The 26,097-nt window shown below is 34.6% G+C and overlaps 2 protein-coding genes and 1 long non-coding RNA gene across 4 annotated transcripts; 1 reads left to right on the forward strand and 2 right to left on the reverse strand.

The window, feature by feature from the left end:
* Nucleotides 1–3,222: 3,222 nt before the first annotated feature.
* Nucleotides 3,223–26,097, reverse strand: LOC130629536 (stimulated by retinoic acid gene 6 protein-like). Of its 2 annotated transcripts, none has more exons than XM_057442782.1 (2): nt 25,994–26,097; nt 3,223–5,121 (listed from the first exon to the last, which is right to left on the reverse strand). In XM_057442782.1, exon 2 carries the CDS (start codon nt 5,102–5,104, stop codon nt 3,320–3,322), a length of 1,785 nt encoding a protein of 594 aa, XP_057298765.1. In that variant the 5' UTR covers nt 5,105–5,121; nt 25,994–26,097; the 3' UTR covers nt 3,223–3,319. The 2 variants fall into 2 exon arrangements, with proteins under 2 accessions (XP_057298765.1, XP_057298766.1); XM_057442783.1 differs by lacking the exon at nt 25,994–26,097 and adding an exon at nt 7,733–8,878.
* Nucleotides 11,235–13,586, forward strand: LOC130629540 (uncharacterized). The gene is made up of 2 exons (XR_008981975.1): nt 11,235–11,476; nt 12,418–13,586. It is a non-coding gene; the product is annotated as an uncharacterized LOC130629540 (long non-coding RNA).
* On the reverse strand, nt 12,560–15,478 carry LOC130629539 (uncharacterized). The gene is made up of 2 exons (XM_057442791.1): nt 13,102–15,478; nt 12,560–12,798 (listed from the first exon to the last, which is right to left on the reverse strand). The coding sequence occupies exons 1-2, from the start codon at nt 13,844–13,846 to the stop codon at nt 12,602–12,604; spliced, it is 942 nt and encodes a 313-aa protein (XP_057298774.1). The 5' UTR covers nt 13,847–15,478; the 3' UTR covers nt 12,560–12,601.

Genomic DNA, 26,097 nt, shown 5'->3' on the forward strand with positions numbered 1-26,097 from the left:
GTCAAAATGTTTTTGATGTCTATTATTCTCTAAATAAATAAGTAAATACTGAATTAAGAAAAAAGTATTTATTTATTTTTTGGGCACACATCACAGACAATTATAAAGGACAAATTAGCAATAAATAACAACAAACAATAAATTTTTTGACTTTCTTTAAAAATACAAAAATTTAGAAAAAATGTAAAAAAGAAAATTTTGGAAAGATATATATACAATACAAAAACAAGACGTATGATATACGTAAACAACCTCGCGAATAAAGTTTACAAAAAGCTGTCTATTAAATTGTGATTTCTGTTACGAAGTTAGACACGACATATTTTGCTATTCAGATGGGCAATAACATTTCTTGTGGACTACGCAGTTATTTTTTGTGAGATCTTCTTGAACGGAAAATTCCTCGAAATTTCAATTTTCGTTGGGTCAGTCTGGGGTAAACTGACTGACAGAAAGAAGAAAGCGAAAACGAGAAATTCTTTTCGCTACAAAAAGAATTTCGTTCTCGTAATTATTTATATATGGTGGAGCGTCTTCGTTTTTCTCTTACGTATTGTTGTGGAAATTTTATTTTTCGCAGACTACTTTCCAGGCATTTGGGGAGACCTTAATTCTGCCTATATTCACTTTTAAAAACTTTGGTGGAAACACCTTTACTTTACCAGTTAGTTAAATAAAGCTTGTGAACACTAATCTTATCTTTTTAAAAAATAAACAATATGCAGGCGCTGCATAAACTATCTCGTTATTGAAAATGCACAACTATGAAACATCCACAATGCAACCCAATTTTACAATTTCTGCTAACAAAAAATACAGCCTATCATTCATGGTTGAAAGTCGCGCGATTGAAACGTTTATGAGCTTAAACTCCATTTAGGTGACAAAAATCAAAATTTTGATGTCACTATCATATTCAGCATACTTTTTTTGTTAACTGTGCCAAATTTTGTCGAAAATAAAGTATTTTAATTTTCGAACCAATTTTGGCCTAAAATGACATTTAGGTGACATCATCATCATCATCATTCTCGGCTTAACGTCCGTTTTCCATGCTAGCATGGGTTGGACGGGGTATATTAATGACCCTCTTCCAATCTGATCTAGACTGTGTTAGATCTAAACTCAACTTCCTCTCTATCAAGTCTGTCCTTATAACCTCCTGCCAAGTCTTTCTCGGTCTACCTCTGGGCTTTGCCCCAGGAACTATCAAGTCTCTACACTTTCTTACCCAATTATCCTCCTCCATTCCTTCCAAGTGCCCCAGCCAATTCAATCTTCTTATCTGGATAACATCTTTAATTCTACGGAGACTTAGCCTGCTTCTTAGCTCATCTGAACTCTTTCTGTCTCTCAGACTGGCATTACACATCCACCTAACCATCCTCATATCATTCCTTTCTAAACGGTCAAGATCTTCCTGCTTCACTGCCCATGTCTTACTACCGTACAACATAACACTTCTTACACAGGCCTCATACAACCTACCTTTTACCTCAATTGACAGGACTCTGCTAGTCAATAAAGGAAGTAACTCTCTAAACTTTTTCCAAGCAGAACCTATCCTGCAAGTAACACTTCTTCCAACACCCCCTTCACTGCCCAACATATCACCTAAGTAACAGAAGTTCTCAACTATCTCTAACGAGCCACTGTTGTACATCATTAAAGCTGGAAATACTTCATTCTCTATAATCTCACCTTTGCAACGCTTGCATACAAACTGTATGCCAGCTCTTAACCTTCCACTAATACTACTGCACTTCTTATGTACCCAATGCTTGCAAGTCTGACAAAAAATTGACAAAAAATCAAAATTTTAATGTTACCATGTTCGGCATACTTTTTTTGTTAACTTTGCCAAGTTTTGTCTAACTGTGCCAAGTTTTGTCGAAAACAAATACCAAATTTGGCCTGAAACGTCATTTAGATGACTTCCAAGTACTTAGAGAGTTTAGGTACGAAATTTAAATCTGTGACGTTGCAATTGATTATTTCGGACATAGTTAGTTACGAGTTAGTAAAAAGAAAAAAAAAAGTAAAAATAGTTACCAAGACGAGATTCGAACACACGACTACTCCCGTGTCGGTGCTCAGAGAGGCAAAAATTTCCATTCTTGTAGGACACATTTGCGTTTTAATACAAGCTCACGAGCTTGTAATAATCACATCTTTTACATTTCATCTGATCAGTTTATATGTAAACATTGACATATTGTCAAAACAACATGGCGGAGGTGACATATTTATACTTTAATAATTGTTAACACAAAGATCTTAATATTATTTACAAAAGATAACTAAGAACTCTTCCTTCAAATACAAACACAACAAAAAAAGTAATGTTTGCAGGCATACCATAAATTGTTGTGATTCAACATAAATAATATAAAAACAGCATACAAAATAACCAAATGTCATATTTTTTTGAGGAGATTTGAGAAGAAAACCTAAATTTAAAAAATAATTGAGGACATTTGAGATGTGAGGAGTTATGAGGAGGCGTGGTAACCCTGTACAAACACTCATAAAAAATAAATTAATCAGGAAAATTAAAAATAAAATAAAGACATATGTTAAGATTTATATACCCTGCCTTATACATAAAAATATATTTTTTCAGATGTAACATATGATTAAGAGCTGGAAAAGATGTGTATGATTTGTTTTGTTTTTAATCTTGATAACAAGCTTTGATAAACCTACTAATTAATGTATGCCACTGTGTGTTAAAATAAATAAAGCACTGTTTTAGGGGTTTATCAAGGTATATGATGATGTAAATATGTTTTAACCTATCCAGTTTATTATTCTCAATAATGTTTCGAATAAACGCCCCCTTCTATGAAACACCCCCATCGAATAGACGCCCCTCCTTTTCAGTCATTTTTTAAATAAACGCCCCCATCGAATAGACGCCCCTCTCTCATAGGCAATAGTGAAAGTATACTTACTTAATCACTTTTTTCCTAAATCTTAGGTTTAAGGTTGGAAGCATTATGGTATTACTTATTTACCCTGATTATCATTTATACAAGCAATTCTTTCTGAGTATCTAAATTCTGCATAAGTATTTAAACTGTAAAGACTTATATCTCGGAAAACAACAACAAAAATTTAAAATATTAAAAAAGATTTATAGAGAACTTTTTAAGCTCCTTTATATGAAATCAACAAGCCGTTTGTTTTATGATGATTGAGCATTATGATGATTAGTCAATATTTCATTCATTTATGTATTATTTACAAAATTGTTTGAATAAAACATTACATATTTATTTTAATAGTTTAAAGTTGATTGAAAAATATATAAATTATGTCAACACACTATCGTTGGTAACCTTGGTTTCACTATCTTGAATCTTTCCTTAACCAAACTTGGATTGTTTATCAAGGTGTATGCTAAAAACCATCGATTAAAAGCAACTGAGTTAACAATGTGTTGTCTGCGAACAATACATCTTGAATCAGTGAACAAACAATAACCGTCTTCTAAAATAGTTGAATAGCTCTTGCAAGATTCATTTAATAAAATTTGACAAAAATATCTCATAATTGGGTTTTTATATGAAGCTTGAACATGCAAGAAACCAATGTATGCTAAAAAACCACTATCAAATTTTTGGAAAAACTTGGAAATCATTGCGGTATGGTCAATTCGTCCAAGAAACAAAATGCTGACCAAAAATGCTTTGAAAGATCTGGATAAGCATGATACAGCACCAATAACGATATTGAAGAAAAAGAAAAAGTACATGGCAATATGGTAAATTTTCAAATTTCTTACATAGATCGCAATTGTTGATAAGGGCTTCACAGTGAAAACTTTGTATGCCAGCAGTAATTGTAGGAGATAAATTATCAAAGGCATAAGCAAGTATGATGCAAGGTACCTTAAAAGATTTTCCGCAACTTCTTGAACAGATGGAAAATCAACTGCCAAAACAATAAATCCATATATCAGGAAGAACAAAATGAAAAATACAATGAAAAAAACAATCATCCCCCAGGTCATGTATGCAACCAAATAACCAGGAAAGAATAAATTGTAATAAACCATTAATCGATAGTTAACAAGTTTGGAAATATCAGTTTTTTTGCCAGCATACAGAGTTAACACATTTGCACGGTGTGAATAGATAAAGTGAAGCAGTAGCAGACCATACACTATTCCAGTTACAGCAAAGGAAACATAAAATGAAATGTAAAAACCTTCCATTGTTTTCTTAAGTGTTGGGTATATGTTTTCGGTTGAATTGATATTAGACTCCAGTGAAGTAAGAAGAATCCCATTTGCTTTACTGAAACCATATATGGATAAAACAGCCAGATAATAATACACAATCATGATAACCACGATAGATGATAAAAACACAGTAGAAAACTTAAACCAAGGCTTGCTGTATCTGCTGTACAATCTTTTAAGGAAGTTGCTGCTATAAAAATCTACAACGTCTCTTGAAAGGACATTAAGCGCTTTCTTCACATAAGTAATTTGATAGTCGTTCACTAGTTTATGCTCCAGTAACGGTCTGCAGTACACTCCTTGCTTCAAATTTATGTAACAATTTTTAACAAATATTCCAAAAAGAGCCAACATGCTTAAAATGCTGGGTAAGTTTTCCATAACATTTACCAAAACAAGTTCCGTAACATTAAAGGAGCAGGAGTAATAACAAGACTGTAACAACACAAAAATTAATTTCCACAATGTAAACAATGCACCAAAAACATACGCCATGACAACATATGAAGAATTAATACAAGCAAATAACGGAAAGTTTATCAGTCCAATCTCTATAATATAAATAGTACCACAAAAAGCCTGCCCAATAACCCCAGGCAGAAACACAAGAACAGTGGAACTGTTCATTAAAAGATGCACAATATCTCCAATCATTGATGCAAAAGCAAGTATTACCATGAAGCGATTCTTATCATTGTCCAGTAGAAACAGAAATGGAGCAATAACTTTAACTTGTCTAGTTTTATAATATTCGTAAGCATAAAGTACAAAGATTATCAGCAATGAAGGTATAACAGTATAATGCTGCAGCATAGCTATACTCAACACTGGTTGACATGTTGCATTTGTTGAGCCCATCTTGTTTAGTTGCTTTTCTAAAGAAAGAAAAATAAACGCTATGTCACTCTCCTGATTTCTTTTTAAATTTAGGGAACAGATTAGCTAAATATATATAAAACATTTAATAAGCACTTTAGTCATGTGACTAGAATGTCTTAAATTTGATAGCAGGATTTAGTCTGGTCTTATAATTTATATAAAATTGATAAAATTCTCATATAAAACAAAAAAAATATATATTTTCATTTGGGCAGATATCAATGCTGAAATTTATATAATCTGGATAATAATATATAATACTAGTCGATAAAGCCGATGAAAAAATCCACTCAGACAGGATAACAATGAAAAAGAAGTGTCATGTGAATTTTAGTGACATCACCATCCACAAAAGAAATTAATTCATTTCACATTGCCTCCATTGTGTGGAGCTTAAAGCACTAATAAAGAAAATGTGCATGATAATGTGCTTTGATGAACGGTTAAAGAGATAAAAAGGTTTAAAAATTTTTCTGAGGTCAGCAACGTCCCCACAGAGTACAAATTTTTTTTTAAAAATTTGTATATCAGTCATCATATATATCTTGAAACGCTGATAAAAAATGTATAGGATCGTGTGCTTTTGACAAAGAGTTGCAGAGACAAATATAGGTTTTTCTACAGGCTTTATCACAAGACAAACGGAAAGACAATGGGAAAGATCTGTCATATAAATTTTATTGACATCGGCAAATATTTTGGTATATTGCACACTGCCCTTTACCAAAAAAATAAATCAAAAAATGTCAAAATGTAGGTGTGCAAGAAGTAATTCCTAACTTAACACAGATGTTAATAAAATCTTATTACAAAATGTAAAGAAAAACAGCTTGAAATTCTAGTTGATCACAAAGCAACAGTAACCAAGTTACAATAACTGACAGTCACAACATCTTATGTGATTATGTTAAAAACCTTTAGTATTTTAATCTGAAGTGTCAAAAAGAAAGGCCTGCAAGAGTAAGTACATATCTATGAAAATAAGTTCTTTACACATTTTCCTAAATGCTTATACAACAATATCAAAAAGCCATACTTTGAAAAACATCAAATTTAAATCTCGAAAAATCATTTATTCGGTTGCATACAATCTTCTCCCGTAAAAATATACACAAAATGTAAAAATTAACTGGTTAATTTTTGTCTGATGATCTGTACTGCCCTTTACTAAACATTTTAAACTGAAATGTCAAAGAAGCAGGGAGCAAGGAGTAAATTTAGAATAAACAAATATCATTGTTTGTTTATAAAGAAACAAAAAAATCAGTTCATTCAGCATGTTGTATATTGCCATTAAAGGTTATGAAACACATCAAATTATAGAAAAATCAGTCATTTCAGTGCATACAGTCCTTGGCCAACAAAAACAGTTTCAGTGAGAAAATTTAGTAATTTTATTATCATCACGAAACAATTATTATATTATATATATACTACAAAATTTTGTAAAATTATCAACAAAAACATGAAACCATGAAATTTTCTTCCAGTGAAAATGACAGCACATACTTTTTCCCAACAAAAGTTTACAATTCGAAATATAAACAGACATTAGCTTCACAACAGCTTACAATGAAAGTAATTCTACAAAAATTTGTTCTCCCAGTATGTTGCATGTGAATGCTTGTACACTTAGGACCATTTGATTTTCAAATTAAATTGAAAATCAAAATTATTCACAAATTTTGAATATTGATTTTTAATTTATATAGTTGAAAATCAAATGGGTCTAATGGTACACGCATTCATGTGGTCTATTTCCATAAAAGTTTACACAAAATTTCAAAAAAACAGCACTTTGCAATACAAAAATATGGACTGACAACCATCCTCTCATAATTTTTTTTAAGCTAAAGTCATAAACCCACATAAATTCCCAATCTAATGTCAATAACCCCTGTAAAAATAACTTGGCATTTTGCACGTAGGCTGACAAAAGTTTATCAGGATGAGGAAACAAAACAATAAAAAATAACTTAACACACAAAGTTTAAATTCAATAAAATTTGTTCCACTTGTCATATTGTGGTCCCCTTGTAAATTGGTATAAACAATGAGTAACACTCCTAAAAGTTCAAGAAAGATTTTTTAGCTAGCTAGCGTGTTACATCCTAATTTGTGTTTAAAAAAGAAGAGAAGTTTCACTACAAGGTACCTATAAATACCTAAAAAAAAGAGGGAGCCTTGAAGCTAACATTAGCTAGCTAACAAAACATTACCTAAGACACTCAGTTATATATACTGGGCTGGGAAGACTTAGCTACGTCTGTAGCTAGCCATATGTGCTTAGTAAAACACATATAAAGGAAAACAATAAAAATTATGACATTTGCAGTTAGTTTAACAAACCAAAACTTTCTATTTCGCTGGAATATTTGTTTGGTAGCCAGCTAACAGCTTTATGCAGCATTTTGAATTTTAAGACGAATACATTAGTTACGCACCAGTGGATACATAATTATGCAAAAAAATGTAAACAAATGCTAGCTTTTTTATAAAAAACGCGGTAAAATATAAAACTCCAATGCGATTGGATTTGAGAATGTGATTTTCCTTGACAATTTTTAGTGTGCTACACGGAAAGTCTAAAAATATCAAAATTCTTACTTTTCTTAATTTCAATTCACTTGAAACTCCAGCATTCATTTTGTACTTTTAACTTTACTACTTCTAGCTCCACTCTTTACTTCCGAAGTAACTTTTTGTGGCTTTCAACTTAACTTTTCTTCATTTGGACTTTTCTTTCATTTTCATATCTTCGTTTTTGAAACACTTTACTTTTTGCATTTTCCTTTTTGTTGTTTTGTGTCGATGGTAACCCTCTTCCAAATTATATGTTTTTTTAATCCACTCTACTTCTCCACTTTGACTTTTCTTGCTTTTAATATCTGCACTTTTTAATGACTCAGGGATCGTCAAAAATGAGACATTTTTTATCCGCTTCTTTAGTTTGCCTTTTGTCAAGAACTTTGTCGAGAAAATTTTATGTTTGTTTGTTTTTACGCCAAGGGAACTTTCTATTTGAATGCTGTCCCGTTCAAAAATGTGTATTTGAGCGAACCACATTGCTTATTTTTATCACGTTGTTTCTAACCGTTGCGAGACAAATGCAAACAAAACAAAAAAACTTGAAAAACTCACGCATTCAGGTGGTAAAAAATATTGCGTTTGCAAAAGTGACAGACACACACATGGAACTGCCATAGCAAAAAAAATTATTTTCAAACTTTAATTTGTAAGAATTGTGTAAGGAAAGGTAACAAACCAGTACTATTGTGATAGAAGGAACAATTTGAATAATTGCTTCCAGAGAAAAAAGTAGAGGAAGGAGACCTCATTCTCAAGACATTTGAAAAACATTTCAAACAACCAAGCTCGGAATATGTCAACACTTTACACAGAAATATAAAAGTAAAAAACTGGTGAAGCAAAAAAATTTGATTTAAATTAGCCAAATCAGGGAGTATCCAAAGATGCGCTGCGTCATATGTAAATATTGCCAAAAATAACTATTGTGATAAACTGACATGTATAAAATTTGGTCACCCAGAACCAGATTCCACTACAAACTCTCAACTAAGACAGGTTAAAGGACAAATTGCCACCCGGGACAGCTTAAGAACACAAACTTTCAACAAAAAATGCTTAAAAACACAAACTGTCAACAAGAACAGCTTAAAAACACAAACTTTCAACAAAGACAGCTTACAAACACAAAATATTCTTAATAAACAAGGAAAATGGTTATCATTTGAAAAATATAAAGAAATCGAACCTAGCGGCAAAAACGTGGTAAAAAAAAGACACCTGTAAATGCCTGAATAACTTGCCAAGCGGCTACAAATAAAACTTTTGTAACGTATATGGACAAAAGTCATTTATAGATGTAAACTAAAATGTTTATCTATATTTCTCTGTATTTATACTAACAAATGTTAGGATCTAAAGAACTAAATATCAATATAAAATATATACTAGAATGTCATTGTCATTACTTTCCAGTAAGAAATAATATATACAACCTGCAAAACAGCAGCAAAGGAAACTATCATGAATTATATACAACCTGCCAATCGACAACAAATAAAATAACCCTTCTGACAGATTCACGGAATCAGACAGAAGACCTGACTTAAATTATCATAAAGAGTTGGTGGGTCGGGAAAACCTGATACCTTGCAGCAACCTGCAAAGAAAAAGGATAAGTGTAAACATACATGTTTCATCATTTTCTTATGACATCCTATGAGGCCTGTGTAAGAAGTGTTATGTTATACGGTAGTGAGACATGGGCAGTAAAGCAGGAAGATCTTGACCGTTTAGAAAGATATGATATTAGAATGGTTAGGTGGATGTGTAACGCCAGTCTGAGAGACAGAAAGAGTTCAGATGAGCTAAGAAGCAGGCTAAGTCTCCGTAGAATTAAAGATGTTATCCAGATAAGAAGATTGAACTGGCTGGGGCACTTGGAAAGAATGGAGGAGGATAATTGGGTAAGAAAGTGTAGAGACTTGATAGTTCCTGGAGCAAAGCCCAGAGGCAGACCGAGAAAGACTTGGCAGGAGGTTATAAAGACAGACTTGATACAGAGGAAGTTGCGTGTAGATCTAACACAGTCTAGATCAGATTGGAAGAGGATCATTAATATACCCCGTCCAACCCATGCTAGCATGGAAAACGGATGTTAAGGCGAGAATGATGATGATGATGCTCATCAAGTGTAAACATAATAATTTTTTTTTGAAAAAAGAGCCTTTTGCACAAAAATTGCAGATGTATCAAAACAAACATGGCAGTGGAGTAGTGATGCAGGGTCGGAGCCACCTAAATCATGTCTGTATGCAATTAACTAGAGTTAGTAAACTTAACTATTGTTATAAATATCTGAGAAGTTTTAAATGTTAGAATAAAAGTGTAAGCTGGTGGGAAAAAAGAGTGTTTGCCTGGTATAGGAGCCTTCTGGTACATGCTATGAAGCTTCTTACTCTTGTTTAAATAGCGATTGTTTCTTTTCTTACCTACAATGATGGTCAAATAGTACAGTACAGTCCAGATGTAAGCGTACGCGTACGCTCAACTTGCAAAAATAATTGCTTTCATTAAAAAAAACAATAGGATAGCGAGTTCCTTTCAAATTGCGCGAAAATAATTGCTTCGTGTTAAAAACAAAAGCATAGCGAGAAACATTGTTTAAAAACAATACTCTGCGCGAGAATAAATTAAACGCGACGGCCATTGAATTTTAATTTTTTTTAACAACGAAACTAATTATAGTAACGCGATTTTAATCTGATATATTTAAAATCACAAGCTCTTACTTTCAAAATGCGATCTAAAAAAACATTTCTATTGCAGTTTTCCGTTTTAAAACTTTTAAAATGCGATTTAAAAAAACATTTATATCGCCGTTTTTCGTTTTTAAACTTTTAAAATGCATTCTAAAAAACATTTCTATCGCCGTTTTTCGTTTTTAAACTTTTAAAATGCGATCTAAAAAAACATTTCTATCGCCGTTTTTCGTTTTAAAACTTTTAAAATGCGATCTAAAAAAACATTTCTATCGCCGTTTTTCGTTTTAAAACTTTTATAATGCGATGTAAAATTACATTTCTATCGCCGTTTTTCGTTTTAAAACTTTTAAAATGCGATCTAAAAAAACATTTCTATCGCCGTTTTTTGTTTTAAAACTTTTAAAATGCGACCTAAAAAAACATTTCTATCGCCGTTTTTCGTTTTTAAAGTTTTAAAATGCAATCTAAAAAAATTTTCAATCTTTGTTAAAATAAAATAATTTCTATCGCGTAAAGGCTTTATTTAACCCGCGCAACCAACAATGCCTTCTCGCTAGTCTATTTAGTTTCCACGCAAAACCTTTGTTTAATAAAAATATTAAACAATAGCTCTTCGTGTCACATTGATAGAGTTGATAACATTTGCAATTATGCTATTGGGAATAGTTATGTTAACACTATTTAACAATAGTTACGCGCAGTTATAATAAGCTATTTTTTCTTCAATAATCTTTTGTTTATTACGCGCAAGTTAATGACTTACAAGACTCGCAAGATGATTAATAAGAACAAAAGACAAACAACTCGGGCAACTTACGGCGCGTCTTTAATTTTTTCGGGAGAAGCACGTGTATACCGCGTTTCTTTAAATTATTTCCCGCGTTTTGCTGTTTGACGTGTTCTTTTGACGTGCTGATTTTGTGGGAGGATACATCGCTGACATGCCATTATTTTTAAAGTGTGGGAAGAGAGGAGGGCAAGAAGGCAGCCATCTTCTTTACGAATGTCTTTTTGACAGAAATGTTTGGGACGTATTTGTAACAGAACACAGAAAAAAAAGGTTTGACACATTTTGTATTGTATTATTTGATCTTTCCAGCTATAGGTAAAATTATATACATATATATATTTTACTAAGAACTCCCAAAAGTGTTTACCTAGCTAGCTAAAGTTTAAATTTTTACCATCATGGTTTGACAGCTAGCTAGCTATACCTATAGCTATATAAACAGCAATATAAACATTAATAAAAAACAGTCAGTCAAAAAATACAAACTCTTTATGTAGGTCTTAGATCACTGCAGATTAGCTAGCTAAATAGTCGTGGGTGCAAATCCCGCCTCTGTACAAAAGAGTAGCTTAATTAGAAAAGCAGTTTAGCTAGCTAGTATTCTCTTGCATTAGTAGGGTACGGATATATGCACCACATAATGAACCGTAATGAGTGAAAGTTTTTGAGTGCTTTAGAAAAGATTTTGTTATTTTATTTTTAAACTGATCTGAACTTGTTTCATGGGCGTACGTCTAAAAGTCCCTTAGTGGTTGTTAAAAACAATATATCTTTAATTTTCTAAATCAAGGATAGCTAGCTGATAAAGTATATACAAAAGCTATATTTAATAAAAGCTGTTGGAAATAATATGTATATACTCACAAGTTTTAATGTTTATGTTTTAACGGGAGTATTGCACAGGTTTAAAAAATCTTCCTTCTTTATCTTTTCAAATGTGGGAGGCATTGGTACTGAAACACCACTACCATCTGTAAAGTATATATATACATCTTTTTGGTACAGTATTATACATTTTACAATTTATAGAACAGTAGTATTACAGATTATAAAGTTCATAGAACAGTAGTAGAACAAAAGTAGTATATATACATTAGAATATTTAAAACTACAAATTTGTGTGATAAAAATACAAAATTTATTAAAAAAAGCTTTCAAAAATTGGAAAATCAGGAAAAAGCTGTTGTAATTTGTAAAACATTATTCTTTAGATTCTTACCTGGAAATTTTTCGTATTTACGACGCATTCGGTTTGGATTAACAAAGTTGTTGGTAAATTTCGATAAATCGATGCCATTGTTTTCCAGGTATTCTATGACAACCGTATTTCCAGTGGTGCCAGGAATGCCATACTTTCGTGCCAATTCAGAATAATTTATCTAAAATTTATAAAAATTATCCGTGTGTTAATGAATATTGTAAGTACTGTTTACAGAATATTATATTCGTAACTACCTTTGAACCATCTTCCATATGCTTTACTTCTTCTAACAGTGCATTTCTGTCAAAATTAATTTTATTCGTGTCTGGACTATGCCTCTTTTTCTTCATTGGTGTATCATCTGTTTGAGATTGCAGTGATTGTTTTCTTCCTAAAAAGATGTTTGTTTGTTTGTTTGTTTAATTTGGTTTGTTTATTATATATTATGTTTTAAACATTTTTTTAGTTCTTTCATTCCTGCTAAAAAGTGTGTAACGTTTGTTTTTGTACAAAAATTGTAAAAAATCATACAGCCCAGTATAGTTCTAACTTGTTCTAAAATTAGTTTTACATATGTTGGAAACAGTTGCTGTACATATATTTATAGATGTATATATATATATATATATATATAAAATATGTATTTATAACATTGCTCTAATATTGGATAAAAAATAAATAAATTTGTTCTTACCAATCATTCTTTCAACTGCTTTTTCTTTATTCTCAAGATACTGAATGGATCTTGATTTTTTGTAGGTAGATTTGGACTGTCTGATTCCCAAAATCGTATCCATGACTTTGCCTTGACCAAAACATTTTTTTTCCAGGCATTTTTTAATTTTTGTATTTTTTTGCCTTAACTCTCTTTTCTTTTCGCAATTTGTTTTTACTTCCGCAACGTTAGCTGATTTCCCTTTCGTCAAAATTTTAGTAAATGGTGTATCAAATATTTTATCCCATTTGTCATTGACACTGTCAAAAACAAACTCGGCTGCTCCTTTCATATATGAAATGTCATTTTTTGTGTGCGGAATTTCGAGAATAATATTTATTGGTGTATCTGGTGTATTTGTGATATCAGCGAAGGGTGTTTTCAACGGATTAGGTTTTTTGCGTCTGTGTGTTGTTGAAATTGGAAATGTATTTATATCGGCTTTAAGTGAACTGCATCCTACACATTCGTGCGTTGTATGATATTTTTGCTTTTCACTGTCCAGCTTTAACCACTTTTCTCTTGAAAACTCCTCCAGGTACTTACACCTTTTTTCGCCCATCCATTTAAATTTTCTGACAAATGCATTAAGCTCGCCGGCCTTTCTGTTAAAGTATTCCTTAGTTATTGATTGATGCGGAAACATAGCCAAAAAATTATTAAAACGTACATCTTTGTTGCGATAACTAATACTTTGAGTACTGCGTATTACTTCAGCTCTCATAAACGCACATTGAAAAAAAAGTTCCCATACTGCAGTAATTGTTCGGCAAAAATAATGTTTATATATTTTACCGCCTTAAGCTACCATTTTCAATTTTCGCGCTTCTGCTAACATTACGGAAAAACTCGACGTATTCCCGACACTGTCGTCAAATGTTGACGAAAATGCCCTATTTTGACGAAATATTTGAAAAACTGTCGGAAAACAGTGTTTGCGCGGGCAACCTGTAAATATTTTATCTGTCACAATTCGTGCCTGATATGTCAGTGACTAACAAAAAAGCTGTTAAAAGTTTCCGGGAGCCGTATTTTTGAATAAATTCAATTAAAACGAACCGACAAGGAAACTTGAAATCGACGCTGTGACGTCATTTTTTAGTTTATAATATTTTAACAGCTTTTTTTAAGAACAGTCCATCAAAAGCTACGTTTTAGCCTAAAAACCGACATGAAAAGTTCTTTCCCCATAGTGAGATCACTACATTGGCCTGTTAGGGACTGTCCGTAAGTTGCCCGAGAACTACCGCCTCCGAGAAAAAGGTGTGAAACTTGAGCGTACGCGTACGCTTACATCTGGACTGTACTGTATTTATATTGCTCTGATTGTTCGCAAACACCGAAATTTCTAATATAAAGTTGGACCGGCATCCGTAAATTGAGTTAGAACATAACTCTTCATAATCTGAATTTAATTTTTGCGGAGCAAAGCGGAGCCCATTTTCTCCTTATATAAGGCAAATATATGTGAAAAGAAAGCACGGTGGATAGTATATAGGATTTCTATACAATTTCCGAGCCTTGTCCCCCTATACATTAAAAATATCAAAAATTCCGCCGTTTTGGGTCAGTTTCTAAGCGATATAATATAGTCATTCTTAAGTATATTTTTTAGTGAGCGAGTCAACATGTTTTCAGCACGGCGATGAAGTTTTTGTTGTTTTTTAAATATGGTTTAAATATGAACCGTTAACCGTTAAAGATGGCGGCACGAAAACATAAACAAGAAACTGAAAGTAATTAATTAGTAAACACATCTACGCGAAACTTGTGTTAAGACACGAAACGGGTTTCAAAAGATTAACAAATTAATAATCACTTACTTCTTGACATTGTTGACTGCTGTTTAAACTGGAATTCATGGTATAATTGACACACGGCTTACATCCAACACAACGCTGAAAAGACTTTACGCAATTAAAGATTTGTTTTGTTTCAAGATTTGCTTTAAAAGGGCACTCTCCTCATCGGGGACCTCTTAGGTAAGCCAGTAAACTTAAAATTTATTCTTATCTGACAGTTGGTGTTTGCGAAGAGTGTTTGGTATCAAATTTAAGATTTAAAGAAGGCGCATTATAAAGGCACCCTCCTTATCGGGGTTCTTTGAGTTAGGAGAGAAATTAGTTTTAGTGTATTTGTTTTGCGTCTATCGATTGTACTGAAACAGCATGGATGGAATGATTAAACGACTATTTTATAATGATCAACCACCACCACAAGACAATGATTCTGAGGAAAGAAAAACAAGTTTGGGTGAAAATTATATGGTTGAAAAAGGAAATCAATCTTCTGGAAACACTGCTATACCCAACACAAAAAGGTTTGAAAACTACAATTGCACGCATTGTGAGAAGAAATGCAAGAGTTCCTCTGGACTTAAATTGCATTTGAAAGCCTGTAAACAAAACCTGGTGATAAAAAACCCAGAAAATACAAGGAAAATTAAAGAAGTCATTGCAGGTGTGTCTTTAACGGAAACTTCAAAAAAGGAAAACATTAAATTGAAGTCAACAACACAAAGCTCAGGTGTCAAAACTTTGGAAAATCATTACGAAACCACAAATCAAGATTTGGGGTGATCATACGTTAGATGACGTGATACAAATCTTCAATGCCACGTACGACGAAGTTGTGCACTGGAGAAGAAACTTGTTTTTACTACCAACAGGTGCAGCAGGGAAGAGATATATTACTGAAACAATAAGACTCATAGAGATCTGGAACCAACAAGTAGATTTATTAAAGGGGATTTCTATCAAAGCAGTTATGACGATGCCGATGCTTCTACTACAAAAACCATCATACAGGTCCAAAGTGAAGGATCACTCTGAATGTCTTAACCGTAGATTAAATCTCTGGGTGGAAGGAAGATTCGATGATTTGATGAGAGAATCAAGGACTATACAATCTAAAATCCCAAAACCAAATTCCCTGAATACTCCAGAGCAGTGCGCTAAAAATTTCGCAAAACTAATGCTTCAAGGAAAGATACATGCTGCACTAAGATTATTGGATGATAAGATGTCTGGTGGAGTACTGGATCTAACTGATGAGACACTCCAAGAACTGAGGTTGAAACATCCAAATCCTGTTGACGCTGATGAATCTGTGCTTCTCAAAGGGGAAATCCCATTTATCGATCCTGCTATTTACAACAACATAGATGAAACAACAATATTGAAAGCCGCACTTCGTACAAAAGGTTCAGCAGGACCGTCAGGAATGAATTCAGATGGCTGGAGACGTATATTAGTGTCAAAGAATTTTGGAAAGATCGCCTTGGAATTGAGATCATCTTTGGCTCGGTTTGCGAAAAATCTTTGTACAACTGCATTTGATCACACAGAAGGCAATTCACTGGAAGCATACATCGCTTGTAGGTTAATACCACTAGATAAGAAACCTGGTGTGCGGCCTATTGGTGTGGGGGAGGTTCTTCGAAGGGTGATTGGAAAGTCCATAATATCAGTAATCAAACCGGAAATACTTGAAAACGCTGGTTCTCTCCAATTATGTGCTGGTCTACCTTCTGGATGTGAGGCAGCTGCTCATGCCATGACAACAATTTTTGAAGAAGAAGGAACAGACGCATTACTTTTAGTAGATGCTACGAATGCTTTTAACTCACTTAATCGGAAAGTGCTACTTCATAATATCCGATACATATGTCCAGCTATGTCTACGTATATACAAAATTGTTATAGCTTACCAACGAGGCTGTTTGTTATGGGTGGGAAAGAAATATTATCGGCAGAAGGAACAACTCAAGGTGACCCGTTCGCTATGCCAGCTTATGCAGTTGGAATTGTTCCTCTTCTCCCGCTGTTGAAGAATGACGTGGAAGATAGAAAGTTGAACATAACTCACTGCGCTTATGCTGATGATCTGGGAGGTGCCGGAAAAATATTTGAATTAAGAAAATGGTGGGATAAAGTTGAGCATTATGGTCCATTATTCGGCTATTATCCTAAGGCACCAAAATCATGGTTAATAGTAAAGGATGAACATAAATTAGTAGCTGATGATGTCTTCAGTGACACGGAGATAAACATCACTACAGTTGGAAATAAATATCTTGGCAGCTTTATAGGTACACAAGATGAGAAAGAAAAGTACATCATTGGGTTGGTAAATGAATGGATTGTTCAGATAAAGAAGTTAGCTAAAATTGCACTTTTTCAACCACACGCTGCCTATGCTGCTTACATAAGTGGATTCCAACACAAATTTAACTATTTTATCCGGACACTTGGGGATATGAGCAAGTATATCAAAGTACTGGACGATGTTATCGACAATACATTGATCCCAGCATTGACAGAGGGACATAAATGTACCGAAAACGAGAGAATATTACTCATCATCATCATCATCATTCTCGGCTTAACGTCCGTTTTCCATGCTAGCATGGGTTGGACGGGGTATATTAATGACCCTCTTCCAATCTGATCTAGACTGTGTTAGATCTAAACTCAACTTCCTCTCTATCAAGTCTGTCCTTATAACCTCCTGCCAAGTCTTTCTCGGTCTGCCTCTGGGCTTTGCCCCAGGAACTATCAAGTCTCTACACTTTCTTACCCAATTATCCTCCTCCATTCTTTCCAAGTGCCCCAGCCAATTCAATCTTCTTATCTGGATAACATCTTTAATTCTACAGAGACTTAGCCTGCTTCTTAGCTCATCTGAACTCTTTCTGTCTCTCAGACTGGCATTACACATCCACCTAACCATTCTCATATCATTCCTTTCTAAACGGTCAAGATCTTCCTGCTTCACTGCCCATGTCTCACTACCGTACAACATAACACTTCTTACACAGGCCTCATACAACCTACCTTTTACCTCAATTGACAGGACTCTGCTAGTCAATAAAGGAAGTAACTCTCTAAACTTTTTCCAAGCAGAACCTATCCTGCAAGTAACACTTCTTCCAACACCCCCTTCACTGCCCAACATATCACCTAAGTAACAGAAGTTCTTAACTATCTCTAACGAGCCACTGTTGTAAATCATTAAAGCTGGAAATACTTCATTCTCTATAATCTCACCTTTGCAACGCTTGCATACAAACTGTATGCCAGCTCTTAACCTTCCACTAATACTACTGCACTTCTTATGTACCCAATGCTTGCAAGTCTGACAAAAAATTGAGTTACTACCAACCTTTTTCCTGCAAACTCCACAAGGCCACTTTCCAACTACAAGGTCACACTTGGCTGCAATGCTACTTATCATGACTTTAGACTTTGCTGTGTTTACCTTCAGCCCTTTCTCTTCTAGTTCTTTCTTCCACTTCTCAAACTTTTCAACTAATTCTTCCATCGACTCTGCTATGAGAACCAAATCATCTGCATACAATAACTCCCATGGACAACCTGTTTTGAACTCCATCGACAGCGCTTCTAAGACTAGAATAAACAACAAAGGACTAAGTACAGAACCCTGATGTACACCAACATTTACACTAAATTCATCACTAAGTGAATCGTTAATCCTGACACGACTTCTAGCATTGCTGTACATAGACTGAACCATCGTAACTAGCCACTCATCCACACCTAATTTTCTCATAGCCCACCAAATAACTTTACGTGGCACTCTATCAAAAGCTTTCTCTAAATCTACAAAGGCAAAATAGAGATTCTTTCTCTTTCCTAAATACTTTTCCTGAAGCTGTCTGAGTAAAAATATTGCATCTGTAGTGCCACGCCCTGGAACAAAACCAAATTGCATCTTATCTATAACAATTCTTTCTCTAAGTAACTTATCAATCACTCTTTCAATAACTTTCATTACTTGATCAACCAACTTCAAACCTCTATAGTTACCCCTTTCTAATGCATCACCCTTGCCCTTGAAACAATTCACTATTACACTCGACTGCCACTCACTCAGAATAGCACCATCCTTTATAATCTGGTTAGCAAGACTTGTAATAAGCTCAACTCCAACATATCCAGATGCTTTTACCATCTCTGCAACAATACCTGATACTCCTACAGCCTTGCCAATCTTCATTTTCCTAATAGCCTCCACTACCCATTCTGTCTTGATCTGCATGGCTGGCCCTTCTACGACATCATCATCAGACAAATTATCCTCGTCCCAATCAAACTCAGTGTTAAGCAACCTCTGATAATGATTCTTCCAAGCTACCCTTTTCTCCTCCTCTGTGCTAGCCAAAACACCTTCATCATTACGTATACACTTCTCACCTACAATGTCTTGATTAGTCTTCTTCATTTGCTTTGCTATCTTGAATACCTCATTGCGCTGGTCTTCCCTTCTTAACACATCTGCAAATCTGTTTCTCTCTGCTTCTGATTTTGCCTTATACACTGCTGTACGAGCCCGACGCTTAGGGGCTATTTCTTTCATACCTGAGATTCAAATCTGTATGCTCCAACTGCTCCGACTGCTCCGGTGACCAAAGAAACAACACGGAACCGAATCCAAGTGCTCCGACATTTTTATGTGGTTTAAAAATATAGCTTATATTTTTGCATAATTTTTGCATAATTAAGAAACCACGGCTCATTTGTAAACAAATATGGCTGTTTCAAAAGCGAAAGCGCTAGCGATTTTAGCCGTTTAATTTAAAAGTCATTTTTAATTTTTTTTTCGGTGGAGACGGCGACTGACGTATGGCGCTGGTATCTATCGTAGATAATTCTCCTGTTTCATCATTTCCTCCCCATATATTCTGTAAATAAAAACCGTAATCTTCGCAAGAAGTGTTAAATGACATCGCGCTTTCACTTTTAATCAAGTTGTGTTTACATTTGAAGCTGTCCTGTTTGTTTATTTTTCGGTATAATTAAGTTCCGTCTCCCGTGGTTTTTTAATTTATGTAAAGTATTCAAAATGGTTTTTCACTGCAAGAGTTTCACTAGCGAAAAAATGTGCGCCAAAGAAATGGGTTTTCGGAGCAAGAAGGCTTTGACCGTAGTAAGTCAAATTATTAGTTCTGAGTGCTCTAAATGCTCCAAGTGAACTGCTCCTCGAGGAGTTCATCCAGATTCGATTCTGAATGCCCCAAATTACCAAAGAAATGATAGTTGGAGCACTTGGAGCATTTAGAACCGATTCTTGTGTGCGAAAGAAATAGCCCCTAAGTAAATATTTTTACTACCACCTGACTTCCACTCTTTCCAAAGTTTCCTCTTTTCCTTTATACACTGGTCAACCTCATTATTCCACCACCAGGTCTGTCTATGTCTAGCTGGTCCTTTCGTCCACCCACAGGTATCATCAGAAGCTTCTAGAAGACAATTCTTCAAAGTAGTCCAAGTACTTTCAACATTGTCACTATCACATTGACTATTGTAGGCTAACTGCTGAACTTTTGCACTAAATTGTCTTGCTACAATCTCTTCCTTCAGCTTCCAGACTTTTCGACGGGGCCTGTACTTTCCCTTGGCTTCTCTGACACTCTTCAAGATAATATCACAAACCAGCAACCTATGCTGGGAAACACACTCTTCCCCCGATATAACTTTCACGTCCTTCACCACTTTCTTGTCTGACTTTCTAACCAAAAAGTAATCTATCTGTGTCTTACAACCACCTGACTCATATGTTATCAGCCTACTCTGTCTCTTACTGAATGATGTGTTGCAAACCACCATGTCCGTTGCCATTCCAAACTCAAGCAATCTCTCCCCTTCCTTATTTCTGCTCCCAAATCCATAGCCTCCATGCACACCTCTATAACCTTCAGATGACTTCCCAACATGACCATTAAAGTCGCCGCCCACCATGACAAGTTCAGTGTCTCCAAACTTTGATGTGACTGCTATTAACTCATCATAAAACTTATCTTTTTCTTCCTCACTGAGTCCACACTGTGGAGCATAAACTGACAGAAAAGTGACAATCCTATTACCTATCAAAAACTTTATCACTATAATACGACTATTAACTCGCATAACATCTATTACTTTTTCTACCCACTTCTCTGCAACGAATATGCCAACTCCTCCATATCCATCACTATTACCAATCCAAAAAAGCTTATACCTTGCCCTCCTACCTTCCACAAATCTCACTGAAGCTCCTCTCCACCTAACTTCCTGAACACAACACATATCAACAGATCTACGTTCTAACATTTCAACTACTTCACCTGCTCTACCTCTCAGAGTACCAACATTTACACTAGCCATCCTCAACCTAGTGTTATCTACCTTGTGATGTGATAGCTGGGTAACGGTCTGACGATGCTCACATCTGACATCTGTCCTACCGTGCGCGACACCTTCATTACTTAGAGTTCCAGCCCCGTTTACGCAGTTTGTCTGATTAACTATTCTTACGGCCATTAATAAAGAGTTTTGGCATTGTTTTTTTTGTTTGAGTTTACCAATTCGCTATGGTGGTATGGGAATTGTGATATTAGTCGAATCATCAAAGAGAGAACATGAAAATTCTGTTGAAATGACAAAACAACTAGCAGAAAGAATTACACTACAGCAAATGTCTTATAAATTTGACAAACAGTTACACAATAATATCAAAAGCAAAATCCTTAAACAGAAACAAATGTTGCATAACGAAAAGCTGAAAGAAATTCGCCAACGCATGACGAATGAGCAATTACGAGCAAATGATTTGGCGACAATGAAAGGTGCTTCAAGTTGGTTGTCAGCACTCCCAATAAAATCTGAGGATTATGCACTCAACAAAAGAGAGTTTTATGATGCCATACGAATGAGATATCGGTGGGATTTGAAGTTCCTACCAACAATTTGTGTCTGTGGAAAACGCTTCACGATTGACCATGCTATGTCATGTGTCAAGGGTGGCTATATTCATCAACGTCACGATGAATTAAGAGATACTTTGGCAAAAATATCTGAAGAGATTTCCAATGATGTAGAAACAGAACTGCATTTACAACAGCTGACTGGAGAAAAATTAAGCAATTCTGCAAACTCCACAGATGAAGCTAGACTCGACATTAGCGTTAGAGGATTCTGGCAACGAGGTCAACGAGCATTTTTTGACGTAAGGGTATTTAACCCATTTGTTTGACATACCTCAATCAGAAACTGCCTAATGCATTCAAATCGAATGAAAACATCAAGAAACGTGCATATGGACAAAGAGTGCTAGAAGTAGAACACGGATCATTTACACCGCTGATTTTCACACCATATGGGGGATCCAGTCGAGAGACAGAACATTTTATCTCCACTCTGTCGCATAAAGTAGCGGAAAAAAGAAATCTAGAACAAAGTACCGTTACAAACTGGCTTCTGACGAAATTATCATTTTGTTTACTGCGTTCAGCAATACTCTGTATTCGAGGAACAAGAAATACAAAACGAAGGTTGATAAAAGTAGATGTTGATTGTCTTGAGATATCAAATGCAACGAGCCAACTTGTCAACTGAGAGATTTTTTACTACGCACAATCGCCTGTACTATATCAGTCTGAGAAACGGAGAACTTTGTTTTGCTGTTTAGCTAGCTATTTTCTTGTCACTTGTAAAGTTTATAATTATTTAATATAAGATATTGATTTAAAAAAAAAAAAAAAAAAAAAAATTAAATATGGTACCAAGCGTAAATAGTGCCGTTTCAAGTTTAGGTCAAATCTGCCTACACTTTTTAGCCACGTGATACATAAAACACTTTTACTAACATCACATGACCTTTTCTCGGACACATAGCGCCTCAAACTCAATCTAAGCCATATCACAACTGACAGTAGGGCTTGTTATGTTAAAGAAAACGAAGAAAGAAAGGGAAAATGTTAATCTAGCTAGTATATCACTACTTTTTTACATGTAATGAACCCTTTCTTATTCTCACTCACACCTAAGGCTAGTAGCATAAAACTACTGACTGAGCTGGAATAATAATAGAACTTAAATAGCTATAGCTAGCTACTTGAATTGAAGAGTTAGCTAGCAATAGCATAAAAAATATCAAACAGTAGCATAATGGCTAGTATAAAACTAGCTACAAAGAAATAGATTTTCTGGCTATAGCTAGCTAGCTTTACATATACTACACAGTGAGTGAGATAATACACTCAATCACTGTGTCATGTTTTTTTGCGTGCGCAGAAATGGAGGTAAAAGGTGTCCGCTTGGTTTGTTTATATTTTTACCTCCGTTTCTGCAAGTAAATATCAGGACTGTGATTCCATGTATTCTACTTTGTAAGAATGTCCCATCACGTATATAGCTTGTTCTAGCTAGCTAGCTAGCTACAATCACCCACAAAATGTGTTGCCCCTGGCAATTTTATACCACAGACTAAGAACCAAAAAGTTTAGCAAAGTCTGGAAATGAACATAGCTGGCCAGATATTTTGCAGATAGTACGTTCCGTTATTACCCATGATCAATGTTTATAAAGATATGTCACATGTAATCAGTTATGTTGCTTAGCCACAAAGAGCAGTTTTTAACATTGAGGGGGGGATAGAGAGCCATATTCTTTGTAGCGGTTGTAGCTATATATATATTGTACGCACGTTAGGGAATAAACTTTTTTAACCCTGCTGCTAAGCACACACCAGTGTGGCTCAAGTTACAGAAACTAAAATTATTTCAATATACATAACATATATATAGCTAGGGAAATTCTTTCAACATCATTTCTTATTACTGAGGCTTTTTAAATTCCGATAAGCGGTTCTCATGCAACCGTCAACATATATTAAAAGTCTTTAATTATATAATTATTTCCTATTTAATTTCCCAAGATGTACAAATAATGTTCCTAACTTCTGTTTCTGTAACTTGACCTGATCTTACATCAACAGGGCTCTAGCAACGTTTTTGTTCAGTTTGGGATAAGAGCTTTTTATCCTACTGTCATAAAAACCTGTTTGCAAAATAAACATATATATACTGCTGTTTGTTTTTTAGCTGGACAGGGTAACAATGGGCTGTTTCCGCTGTATTTTTTTAAACTGAATTACAATAAAGGTTTTTTGGAAAATGTGTTTAAGCCTATCAGATGTCACGATTAATTTTGATCTTTCACAGAAACTTTTCCCATAAAATATTGCAGTTTTTTTACTTTGAGAGGGTAAAAACAGGTTATAAACTGTATTTTTATTTTTAAATGTTACAAAATTTTCCAGAAAGTAAAATTGTTTTAGGAGCGTAGGATAATAACAGGTTGTTAACTGTCTGTTTGTTTGAACCGACGTTAGGATAGGTTTTATGCCGAAACGTATGTGCGAAACAGTATATCTGTACAAATCACTAAGCCCAGTGTTAACAACAAGCTGTTACCTGTGTTTCTATTTAACAGAAGTTGCGCTAATATTTTATTTGAAATCTTATTAAACATATATGGATGTGCAACATTGTTTACCTATATTAAGCGCTTACCCTGGATTGAAATTCACTTTTTAAGTTTTGCGAGAAACATTTTGAGAAATTTGCTAAGATGGGCACAACATATAAACCGTATTTTTGAAGAAAAGTTATTATTTGAAAAATATATTACACCTGAAACATCTTACTGGTGTGTGTGCTTCACATAATTTATGATATACTGCATACTTGTACTTAAGCGATCCACATAAATGTGTGGCACAGTTTACAAAACTTATAAATCTCTCTACACCAGACGTTTAACGCCTGGTGTTGGAGTTACTTGTGACTAAACCAGACATTTCAATGCCAGGTCCCCCTGTCTAGTTACTAAAAAGACTATGTGAACATATATAAGATGCACATGTAAATTTTTTTTATATATGTATATTCATGCCCTGTTGGTCTAATATCTATGATACTCATGCAAATGAGAGATCCAGGTTCAAATCCTGGACAGGGCTAGGAAAAATAAAATTATCTTGCATCTACAACAGGCAGGTATTCATAAGTATATGATATTAGCTATATTGAGTATAATAGGTAATTATTGAGTTGCGGAGGGGGGAATTCCGTACATTCATCACTTTCATTTATAGAGCCCAAAAATGCTTTGTTTTTGTAATAGATCTATCACTTTATGGTAAAAAGTTTTGTGTTGATAAACCTGCTAGGCACAAGAAACCAAAAAGGCGTTTTTTTACACTTTTTTTGCCTTTCTCGTGGACTTCTCTGATTATTTCCAATTCTTGACTTTTTAATGTTGTTGTCATTGGAACCAAGTTAATTTTTAATCTCAGGTTTATCAAAAAATGATAGTTTTTTCAGCGTTATGACTGATTGTTTGAATATTTGTACTGGCACATAATTCTGCTAACATGATTCACTGTATATTGACCTGATATAAATTTGAGACCTTTTTTATGAGCCATTGAATTTGAAATATTTGCACCTCGATATGTTCTATACTCCTGCCCTAATATGATACATAGCTTAGACATATTGAGTATACACATTCTTTGAGTTGTAGGGGCAGATTTTCTATTAAGGTGCCTGCCTCTGCCTTGCCATTCCCTGGCCTTGCCAGCGCTGACTGTTTCTTTGCCTACTCTTCCTATGCCTTTTCTGGTGCCTGCCTACTATGCCTTGCCTGAGCCTTCCATGCCTTGCCTACCCTGCTTTGCCTACCCCTACCTTGCCTACCCCTGCCTTTCTGATTCCTCTTCCTGTTTCCTTGCCTGGCTTTGGCCGTACCCTTTCCTTGGCCATGCTTAATGCCTTTGCCTTGGCAACCTCTCCGCAACACTTTCTATATTGATTGTTAAAAAGATTTCTGGGTTTTCTAAAGGCATGCATCCCACGGGAATTACAAATAAATGTCTAGGTAGCTATATAGCTAGCCATGGCGAGCTAACGTGTAGTTACTTAGCTACTTAGAGCTAACATAAAAAATAAGAAAAATTAAAAACACGTGAAAGTTGCGGGACAGAAACTATAAAAGGCGAGGTACGTACTGTAAAATTAATAACTTACGAAATGATCACTTTGTTTCGATTTGTTCGCCACCCACCCCCAATGAAGCCAGGTTCGAAGAAATTAATTCTCCATCGTAGGCTTTCCGTACACGAGAAAAGCAA

This window comes from Hydractinia symbiolongicarpus, chromosome 2, assembly GCF_029227915.1.
Source record: "Hydractinia symbiolongicarpus strain clone_291-10 chromosome 2, HSymV2.1, whole genome shotgun sequence".
Classification (NCBI taxonomy): domain Eukaryota; kingdom Metazoa; phylum Cnidaria; class Hydrozoa; order Anthoathecata; family Hydractiniidae; genus Hydractinia; species Hydractinia symbiolongicarpus.

Coding starts and splice junctions, on each gene's coding strand:
- LOC130629536 (XM_057442782.1), bottom strand. CDS start 5,104: ATGGGCTCAACAAATGCAACATGTCAACCAGTGTTGAGTATAGCTATG.
- LOC130629539 (XM_057442791.1), bottom strand. CDS start 13,846: ATGAGAGCTGAAGTAATACGCAGTACTCAAAGTATTAGTTATCGCAAC. Junction 12,799..13,101: donor AGCAGTTGAAAGAATGATTG/GTAAGAACAAAT, acceptor ACATCTTTTTAG/GAAGAAAACAATCACTGCAA.